Below are 11836 nucleotides of genomic sequence, written 5' to 3' on the forward strand. Positions count from 1 at the left end.
TGTTTAAGTCCAACTGTAATTGTTGACCTTTTGGATAGATCCGATAAATACTGAGTGTTTTAACAAAATTGTACAAACTCCTAAATCACTTAGAATCGCCATGTCATATTTTGTTGAAAAAGATTTTGAGCCGTCAAATAGGACCTTCGGGGCGGCACACCATTCTGTTTTGTTAGATAGATTTTAATCAAAGATTCCAAACTAAAAAGTTGAAAAGAAACCCAACAATTAACGATGGTTTATTTGCATCTAAAACCCAACAAACCCAAATAAATAAGAGTTCAAATCGACCGGTTATTCTAATCAACAGTTCAAAATATTTGTTTGAAATCTTACATGTCAATAGTAAGTTTAGTTCGAGGGGTATTTTTGTAACCTCTAGAATTTATTAATCGATTATGTTTTGTTTTTATTTTTTTTATTTTTTGACAGTTTTACCAAAACTATTAACTAGCATAAGTTGAAAACGTGGGGTATGGGAGATATCGCAAAAGACAGCTTTAAATTTGGGGGTATTGCTATTTTTTAATTACCCCGTATATTTGTATCGTACACAGAAAAACACGGCTACAATAGTTTAATTGGTGAGTTTAGATCAACTTCTATACTTAATAATGGGAAAATCTTTGTAAATGGCAGTACATTAGTACTATGTTTATATTTCCAAGTTCCAATATTGTCTGTTCGCAAATCATATATATTATATTAACACGATAACACCCTTGAAGAAATTGAGCACAAATCTTGTACATAAGTAATTGATTGCAACTCCACACTCTCTCCATTTCTTGTGCAACATATACTATACAAGCATTACAAAACTTCAAGACAAGGTAATTTTTATAAAATGGGAAAATCTATCCATTTTTGTACTACAGGTTTGGAATTTTGATCACATCAGTTATCCAGATTGTGACCATTTGATTTTGGTACACTATGCAATTAACCAAAAGGAAATGTTTATACAACCCGTATTAGAACATGTTGGATCCACTAATACTTTACATTACCTAAGCTCAATATTGGATTAGAAAAATGACCATGTTCATCTTTAGGGAATTATAGCAGAGTGCCAAGTGACTGCCAAAAGATAAATCAAGATTTCAATTGCTTTGAGATCCGTAGATCACTTTGAATTTTCTTTTTCACGTCTTAAAGAGTAAAAGGGAGGGTCGTTGGAAGAACAGAACATTAAAGAGATGTTTCTAATGTCATGTGACCTGTCTCACCTGTATATGACATGGCAATCATGGATGCTTACATGTTTGCTTTCTGATTGCACAGTTGAATCACATGGAGCACCATATTAATTTGTTGGCGGATGACGTGGAACCTGGTCAAAATATAAGACTTTTTGGTTGGGGACGGTGCCTACTACTTTGATCTGTACTTCATCTGTTTTGCATCTTTTTCTTCAAGAACATATCATTCTTTTTATGTTCTTTTTGGATCTGTTAGTAAAAAAATTGCATGTTTTTTCCGATAATCTAGTAAATAAATTGCATATGATCTCTGTAACTTTCCCCGAATTATAAATCTGATATAACAGTCACACGGTTAATGTTAAGCACTAATGGTTTGTGCTATTAAAAAGTAGAAAATATTGACCACAAACAGACGGAACTCTGCCTATTTTTATTTTTGTTTTTGCTTTTTCTTGTGACTTCTTGGAGGAGAAACACGAGGAAAATCACTTACGCATATATATGACTCTAACTATTGAGCTATTAATAAATGCTGTGATTGATGTGCAGTAAGTGAGAAAAAGAAAAAGATTTATAGATCATCATAACACAATCATGAATTCACTCAAATCTTTAATAAATAAAAAAACGAGGAGTCGAGTGAATAGTGATTGGTATAGATGTAGGGATATTTTGGTAATTTCACAAAAATTTTTGTTTTTTTTCTATATTTTAGAGGTAAAATTGTATTTTCACAATTGTCAAACGTGTATGTTTGGTGGGCTCTAGGATTGGAAAAATAATTGCACATAGAGGTAAAATAGTAATTCAATTCTATTGTAAATTTAAAATTAAAAAAAATAATAATAGTGGGACTTGAAATTGTTCTACGTGCATGAGACTAGTTATAAATAAGTGATTTTAATATGTTTAAGTTGGTCATGTGTACTTAAGAGTTAAGACGTTAATTCTAATGATCAAGGGTTTGTAACCTAATGATCAAGAGTTTGTAACCTTGCTTCACACACACATCTATATATGTATATATATTCCTTAACAATATTGAAAAGAACATTTGAGCCTCTCTGTCCTTCATGAGATTGAATGTACAATTGTACACATCTCTTTACAACAATTTCTCGTGTTAATTGGATTCGGTACCAATTTGCAAGCAATTATAATCATGAGTGTGTCACTTTCAAACTTTTTCAATTGAAATCCGACTCACGAAGCATTTCACATAATTAGTTATTGTTGTATCTTTAACACAACATTTAACCAAAATTTCTAGGAGACATTAATAAATCTAAGTAAACATCATGCAACTTTTAGTTAATTGTATGTATATGAAACAGTTGGTGCGTTTTTGGTTTTTGGCACCTGAAATCTTTGGAGAAGGAATCACACAGTAATTTTCTCCCATGATTATTTATTTATTTTTCTTCTTGTTTCTTTATATTTCTTTTGAAATTTACCTTTCTTTTTTAAACTAAAATTAGTACAAAAATAAGAGATTATACTAATGGTATATGTTGGACGTAAGGGTGGAATTCGAGTGGAGCGGCTCGGGCTCAGCTCGGATCTTGGCTTGAGCTAGCTAGTTTAACTATATGAGCCGAGTTCAAGCTCAAATTAAAGCTCATGTAACAAATGAGCTTGATGAAGCTCGGCTCGTTTAGCTCAAATAGCATATTTGTAGTGTAAAATAACCGAACCACTCAGGCTCGCCTCGAGCTCAATTTAAAACTCGTGTAATTAACGAGCCGAGCTTGAGCATAGTAAAGCTCGGCTCGTTTAGCTCGAATTCCACCCTTAGTTGGACGTATATACATGGAAAGCAAGACATTGTGTGTGTTGTCGGTTATAATTTGAGTAAATAATTATTAGGATCTTTGTCAAGATGTGAGAAAATTATAATAATATTTATAAATAAGGGATCCCATTTATAAAGGGGCGCGGTATTGGCACTCTACTTTATGGGATTGACACTCTTTTGGCTAAAAGTAAAACAATAATAGTTATTCCTTATATATCCTTTTACACTCCACATGCCCGATAGTTTTACGATATCAGGTTGCCGCGAGATCCTATATCTCACGCGGCAGGTTGCCACAGCGTTAATGGAGAGGGGGCCTAAGTGCATACGGCTCACCCTCAACTTTCAGCAAACAATTTTTTTTTTTTACTGTTTAAGGTTTGACAGAAACTAAAAAGCGGTAACCAAAAAGGGACTCGACGGTATAAAAGACTTTGTCCATCGTACTTCACTTTCTCATGAGTCCGACAAATTTAAGAAATTAAGAATACCATCAGACATCAGTCCATCACAGCATCACTCAACAGTATTTGCCTAATTGCCTCGAACCAAAAACCCAAACCCATAACCCACAAAAAGACAAAATTAAAAAACAAGCACAGCACACACACCGAAACAAAAAACCCCAATACCCCAAGACAAACAACCACTGAAACAAAAACCCCGAGACCGTACTCGACTTTGACTCTTTGCCTCTTTATTCTAAAGTCTTCTAGGTAAGCCTAATATTATTAAATTTATTGTCTTATTTTTTTTATCTTTTCATGTTGATTCCTAAACCATGTTTTTTAATTTTTTTGTATTCTTTTTGTAAATTCATTAAACCACATATTTTTATTTAATTTTATTTTGTGAATATCATAATAACATTGGTGGTTTATTTTAATTAGTGCAATTTTAATTCAGTTGATTAATGGTTTATTTTAATTATTTAAACAGACATGTTAAAGTATTTGATCAAAGGAAAGTCGTTGCCCGCTCAACCTACTCAGCCACCTAATAACACAAATAATGTTGTTAGTGTTGAAGTAGGATCCTCCTCAAAAGCGAAGTCACCAAGGCTGAAGATGGTGGTGTTTGAGAACAGCCCCGTCAAAGATGGTTCAACGTGAAGAACTTGACTTGTCTAGTCTTGAGGAGACCACTGACCGCGAGGAAAAAGATTTCAGATTATCATCCTAATGATCAAGACTCGGTGAGAAGAGCATATTTGCTTAGGGGTCCTTGCCAGCCTAATCATGCTTTTCCTCCAAGAGGTAAGAGAATCCGACACTTTCAGAAAAAGTGGTATGAGGAGTTTAGTTGGTTGGAATATAGTATTCACGAGGATGCCGCGTTTTGTCTATATTGTTATCTCTTTAAACCTAATAAGGGGGCACAAGGAGGTGGGGATGTTTTTTTCTCACAGGGGGTTTACTAATTGGGAAAGGAAAACCAAATTAAGAGAGCACATTGGAGGACCAAATAGTGCTCATAATATTGCTTATAGGGCAGCATAGGCTTTGTTAAATCAAGAGCAACATATCGAGACATTTCTTCACAGACAATTTGACCAAGTTCGAAGGGATTATCGAATACACCTAACTGCAATAACTGATTGCATTAGGTTTCTTTTGAGACAATGTTTAGCTTTCCGTGGCCATGATGAATCAGATGAGTCGATCAATAAAGGTAATTTTCTTGAACTTATACGGTTTCTGAAAGATCATAACGAAGTCATTAAGAAAGTTCTTGATAATGCTTCTAAAAATCTGAAATTGACCTTACCTGATATCCAAAAAGATATTGTGAATTCGGCTGCTGTGGAAACTACAAATATTATTCTAAAAGATTATGGAAATTCATTATTTGCTATTTTAGTTGATAAAGCACGTGATATATCAATTAAGGAGAAAATGGCAGTTGTTTTGCGTTATGTCGACAAGAAAGGTTGCGTGATTGAGAGATTTTTTGGAGTTGTGCATGTTAAGGAAACTAGTGCAGTAACACTTAAAAAGGCAATCGATGAGTTGTTCTCCAAGCATGGGTTGAGCATATCTAGGCTGCGTGGACAAAGGGTATGATGGGGCCCGACAATATGCAAGGTGATTTGAATGGGCTAAAAGCACTTGTAATGAAGGAGAATGAGTCTGCATTTTATGTTCATTGTTTTGCTCATCAGCTTCAGTTAGCCCTTGAATTGTATCAGTTGCAAAGAACCATGAGTCAATCGCTAACCTTTTTAGTATTCTCTCTAATGTGGTAAATACTGTTAGAGCTTCATGTAAGCGACGAGATATGTTGCGCGATGCAATGAAGGCTAGAGTTGTTGCAGCGTTACAAAGCGGAGAAATTTCAAGTGGCAAAGGGTTGAATCAAGAGACTAGTCTTAAACGATCTGGTGACACTCGATGGGGCTCACACTATTATACACTTCTTGGCATGATAGCCACTTATGGTTCAGTAGTTGATGTGCTTGATAATGTAGCAGAAAATGGTTCAAGCTCGAAACAAAGAGGTGAGGCTTACGGATTATTAGATTCAGTGCAGTCTTTTGAATTTATCTTCAATTTGCATTTGATGAAAGCAATACTAGAAATTAACAATGATTTATCAAAGGCTTTGCAGCGTGAAGACCAAGATATTGTCAATGCCATGACTCTTGTTAAAATAACAAAGGTACGCTTACAAGCGATGAGAGATGATGGATGGGATAGTCTCTTGACTGAAGTTTCTTCACTATGTGCCAAGCATGATGTGGTTGTTCCAAATATGGAAGAGAGGTATATGGCTCGAGGGAGGTCTCGACGAAAAGCAGAAGGAAACACCAATTTACATTACTATTGTGTTGGATTATTCTATCACTGTATTGATTTGCAACTTCAAAGAGTTAAGCGACCCGGTTTAATGAAGCAAACACACGAAATTACTTCTTTGTATGACATGTCTTGATCCTAGTGAATCGTTTGTTTCTTTTCGATAAGCAAAAGTTGATCTGTTTTGCTTGACTTTATCCCGATGATTTTTGAGAGATAGATCGGATGGAATTAAGCGGATCGCCTTGAGAATTATATTATTGATGTGCGTTAGATACTAAGTTTGGTGCGATAAATGGAATTAGTGGCCTAGCCAAAAAATGGTTGAGACGAAGAAAGACATTGTGTACCCACTTGTTTATTTGTTGATTAAGTTGGCGCTGATTTTACTTGTTGCTACTGGCTACTGCCACTGTGGAGAGGGCATTTTCTGCTATGAATATCATAAAGAATCGTCTGCGCAATCGGATGGCGGATGAATGGTTGAATAATTGTTTAATAACATACATTGAAAAATAAGTTTTTGATAGCATTGATACCGAGTTGATCTTACAACGCTTTTAGAAGATGAAGAAAGATGACGAAAAAGAAGGCTGCCGAGGACAACTATGAACAAGTATTTGTTTAAATTTAATTATTTCTAATATTATTTAGACTTGATATTATTATTATTTTTTTGTATGCTTGGTTGTTGTCTGGCTGGCTCACCTTCACTTACTTTCACGGCTCGCATCGGCCAGCCCGCGAGACCCTATATCCCCAGCGGGGACGGTTTTTTGTGGAACATTTTTTTTGTTTTTTTTTCTACTTCAAATTTTGCGTATTTAACACACACGACATATGTATACCTATTTTTTTTTTTTCTTTAAAGCTTCTTTATATACTCCAAGAACAACACAAAAACCATGACAAAAAAATATATATAATCGAAGCATAATTTTGTTATCTCGCGGCAAATATATTCATATGCTATAAAAAAAAATTATGATCAAATTAATAAAGAAGAGCTTTAATGATTAACACAAGAAAAGACTCAATTTTAGTTAACACAATCATCTCACGACAACTAACTTTTTTTACGGTGGCTATTAAAAAAAATTTAAAATAAAAAATGACCTACGACAACCACCTTCCGTGGGATATAGGATCTCGCGGCAACTCGATGCCGTGGATTGTGCGATCTTGCGGTAACTTCTTGCCGTGATTGTTTTTTATGTGATTAATGGAGAATTGCTAGTACCTTAGAATTGGTCAAAGGGGTGCCAATTCCATAAAGTGGGGTGTCAATACCGCGACCCTTTATAAAAGTCATATGATACTCTCATTATACACACATAGATCGCACACACGTGTTAAATTCGATTTTTGCTATTTTGATTTTAGAAATAGAAATTAGTTATGATGGTGCTTCGGCTATATCTAAAATAGATCTCGTGATGATAATATTATGTAATACAACTGTTTTAGATTGTAAAATCGTATATAGGTAAAGGGGATGGTTATATGAACTCCACCTTATAGTGACTCCAAAGTTACTCCACTCCTAAAAATAAACTTACAAAAATGAATTGAGGACTAATTTTTTGTGGAGATATTTCATGATGGAGAACCCCCTACAAAAAATCAGCTCAATTGAATATGTCTAACATTGTCAAAAGTTGTATCAAAATTAAAAAAAATAGGGTGAACTAGTATTACCCCCCCACTAGATGAGCCAATTAGGATTTCTCCCACACTAGATGGGAAATTAGGGTCTTCCCCCTAAATACACAATTTTTTTTTTGGTCAACCCCACTGACTTTTTTTTTTTTGTGTATTTAGGGGGGAGACCCTAATTTCCCATCTAGTGGGGGAGAAATCCTAATTAGCTCATCTAGTGGGGGGGGTAATACTAGTTAACCCAAAAAAATATATACTGTTGGATAATTTCATGACTTTCTAAACGATTTTTGATGAGGTTGTACATCATCAAATGAGTTGATTTTTTGTGAGGATAATCTCTATTGTATGGAGAACATCTCCACCAAAAAACAATTTCTAATTCATTGAGTTAAGTTTCTATAAAAAAATCAGCTTCTAATTCATTGAGTTAAATGACGGTGTTCATTTAGAATTTGTTTTAGTAGAGTTCATATAAGTTATAACCATCCCATAGCTATGTATATATTGGCATTGTTATAAGATTGTAAAAAGTACATCACCAAGAATTTGTGCAAAATCAATGATTTCTCGCTGAATTCATGGAAAGAACAACAGACTAACGGAGTGCAAATTTACACTTCTACGTTATTCCCTGTCTCCCAATTATTTAAGAAAAAAATATATAAAAACTATCACTACTACGACGTGTTTGCTTCTCAATACTCTTGAGATCTATAATTAATTCACATACAAATAAAAATACTTCTCGTGTATTTTTTGATCTTACAACGCTTCTTTCATTGATTGAACAATCCCATACGTGTGCATCGATCATTTTTTATTTTTATACTTTATTTTTTGTCTTGTTTTGATAAAGATTAGAGGAAAAAAATTGTAATATTTTGAGTGTTGAAAGGATGCACCGTGGTGAGTGGTGACCGTGCACATACGTATATATGTTTGTGTGTAAGTTAAAAGTTGTAGTAAAACAAAAACGTGGGGATATGCTGCAACCCTACCATGTTATGGCACATGTAATGATGTAAACGGCCGGGACTCGCGGCATCTTATGTTCTTTTCTTTTTTTCGATAATCACGGCATCTTTTGTTCATGCATCATTTTCAAACAATTTTTCAGGTTATACTATATGCTTTGATTTCTATAGAAGTCGACAAGAGTATAAGACATTGGAAACAAATTAAAATATAATTGTGACAATGACTTAACCAGAAGACAAAATATATGATTATGCGCCAGTCTAAGGTCATACATATACATCTTCCTTTCTGCCCTCCTATAAGAATTTCCTCTCACCAAATCTTTCTTGCTCTTCAGCTCTTGTCAAGTTTGATTTTGTCTCCCACTTAAAAGAAAAAATCTGAGTACATTTTATTCTTTTTACTGATTAAAATAAACATGTCTGGCTCTTGACGATATCTTACTCATCGTTTTAACATCTTGGACCTTTTCATTTTGAGGAGAGATTACTTGTAAAGAAGGACAATCCAATATTCTTCTAAGTTCTAACAAACTTATTTTCGGCGTGAGTCAATATTAGGGATGGGCAAAATCACATATATGTAATCCCCGAGAAACCGCATATTGTTTCCCTATTTGTTTCCTTGGTTTGTTGGTTGATTGAAATTGACTTTTACTAGTTAGTTGTAAGCTTAACTTGCCTAATGCAATAACAATTCGATGTCATTGTGATCGGCAATTGGCATATAAGTATTCGAGGGGAAAGCGAGTCTAGGATACATATAGCAACTATAGTAATGACATTTTGGACTACGGTCGTGGTTCACAAACTTTTCCTAGCTATAACACAGATATATGTAAAATAAATATAATCTTGTTGGAATTCAATTCAACAGCAAAGGTTTTTATTTTTCATATTTCTTGATGACCGGACCTATTATAGTAAGATGAGTTACCTCATCAACATAAAAAAAACAAATGAGTATACAGTATTAAAATAGTTCCATTCATATTATATTGAAAAAAAAAATAGTACCAATTATAATAATTTGTGTATGTAAACATACGAAAATCATTTGGGACATTTATGAGCCACAAGAAATAGTTAGATACTTATATACTTTATGTTTTTAAGTGGTCAAGTAAATATTTATACAAAAATATATAAAATTGTTAGAAAAATGGGTGTGCAATTGAAAGTTCAAAGTGTTGTGAACACATAGAATTTGGATTTGCATAAATTCATTGAAAAATGAATGAGTAATTTGTTTCCCAAATTATCCCATTTGAGATGAAATGGTTGAAAAATGAGTGTCAAAAACACTTAGTCTCACATGTAAAGAACACTAAAGAGTTATTGAGTTTATAAGACATAATTGTGGCTATTTGGGTTAGGCCCAAAGGGTACCACTAATTTTCCGTAGAGACGGAACACACTCAAACTCAACAAGAAACATGTGCTGAAGCATTTTCTTAACAATGTCCAATCCGTTTGAGCCCGTAAGGCTTAACAATTTCACTTGAAATAATAAAGAGAAAAAAACATTTATGAAATGGTGCAACCGTTCGAAATGTTATATTATACCGAAAAAGTGCAATATTTCAAAAGATGCAATAGTTTGAAACATTACATTATGCAGAAAAAGTGTGTCCTTTAAAAAAATATGACTGTTCAAACAGTTATTTTGTTGTTTTGAAAATACATCACTCTCTTATAAATATCATACATTTTTACATGAACAAACATCCCTTATCACATTTTTTCTCCTCTCTGTTCTTAGTCAAAACACAATATTGAGTTCGCTAATTCTATGAAATTGAAGTGTTGTTTTTATAAAAATAAAAAATCAATTCTATCTTAAAAGACAGTTTACAATCCAATTTTGAAACACTGGAGAAAAATATGTTTTAAGGACTTAGTAAATTTTCATTATGTTTGGATTGACATTTTCGTAATTGGTACATTTGAGAGAAAAATTTATATTGTTGCAAGTAATTGGTAAATTTGGATTGTGGTTCCTAACAAAAATTGACTAATCAAGTAAAAAAGCGATCCTGGCTATTTATTTCTGGGGCACTGGGGTGAATTAAGCACTGGGATCCTAATGAGTCCCACAGTGATCTCCTTTACAGGGACTTCGTTGGTCCAATTAGAAATGCTGACCACAAAAAAGCATGTGGATTTGTATCCGAAATATGTTGTTAATTGGGAACAAACCATAATGCCTGTCACAAGGTATTGTCTCTTGTTTCAACTTGAAGATGAGTTTGAAACTTCCCTAAGTTCTAATATGAACTGGACCCCATACCAACAACGTTTAGAGGGGTTGTTTTCTGATGTTCGTTATAATGCGGTCCTGTTAATTAACTGTTTGTGTCTGTGAAGCTGTGTGCCTGCTGTGTCTTTGTGAAGGTCATCAAGGGAATATATGGGATGTTGAGCTATTTTAGAATTGACGGATGACTGCTCACATATTAACAATCTCTCTACTTTTTTTTTTTTTTTTTTCGTTAAAAACATGTCATATAGATATCATAGCAAAAGGGGTACAGTACTGCTGTTTAGCAAAAAGTCAGGGAGAGAGTTCTGGTCTTGACGTCTAGAAGCCCACTTGGCTAGCTCATGCGCTTCAACATTTACTTGCCTACTGATCCAACTAAAACTACAGAAAGTAAAAGAGTGGCATAACCCCTGAATATTACATCTACTGATCCAACAATCTCTCTACTGGCCTACTAGATTTTGCATGTTAGGTATATATGTTGAGTAGAGTGTACTTGAGTGTTGTCTAGTGTTTCTGAAATTGGAATTTAATGCTTACTCTGTTACTCAACATCATCCATTTTAAAGACTTGTTTAGTGTACTTATTAAGCCCTACGGAGTGGTGACAAAGGCCACTCTCTCCATTAGCTTGTTTCACAACTCACCAGTCACCACGTCACGAGAGAGCCAACTGCATATTTCGGATGTTGTGTATATATCCAAGAGATGGCAACATTCCACAACCAAAAATTAAATGGACCAAAACCTATCATAATCTCCATGAATAATAAAATAACAAAAATGACCACAATACCCCTAACTTTGGCCACACGTACCCTAAAATTATCAGTAATTCTCACTAAAATATCTTGAAAATGACCATAACTCCATAACACCGGAAGTAACTTTGGCGACACATTAAAAATCAAAATATTTTGCGAAATTTTGTGAGATTTTCCGATATATGAAAGAAACTCGCAAAAATATAAAAAAGGTCCTGAAGCCCGTTAGAGCAAATATATACAAAATTAGGGGTGTTTATCCCAAATTCCACGAACCAGTTGAGAAAATATATAAATTAATTCAAAGACAGGAAACAGGGCGGGAGGATCTCACTTCTATGTTTTAGAGGTAATCTACTTTCTTATTTTTTTGTT

The 11836-nt window shown here is 34.0% G+C and overlaps 1 protein-coding gene across 1 annotated transcript; it reads left to right on the forward strand.

Moving 5' to 3' along the window:
• Positions 1-5292: 5292 nt before the first annotated feature.
• Positions 5293-5931, forward strand: LOC147490204 (uncharacterized). Its single transcript, XM_086574824.1, has one exon. The coding sequence runs from the start codon at positions 5293-5295 to the stop codon at positions 5929-5931; it is 639 nt and encodes a 212-aa protein (XP_086430950.1).
• Positions 5932-11836: the final 5905 nt, after the last annotated feature.

This window comes from Coptis chinensis, chromosome 7 (assembly GCF_015680905.1).
Source record: "Coptis chinensis isolate HL-2020 chromosome 7, ASM1568090v1, whole genome shotgun sequence".
In the NCBI taxonomy this organism is placed as follows: Eukaryota; Viridiplantae; Streptophyta; class Magnoliopsida; order Ranunculales; family Ranunculaceae; genus Coptis; species Coptis chinensis.

Coding starts and splice junctions, on each gene's coding strand:
- LOC147490204 (XM_086574824.1), top strand. CDS start 5,293: ATGAAGGCTAGAGTTGTTGCAGCGTTACAAAGCGGAGAAATTTCAAGT.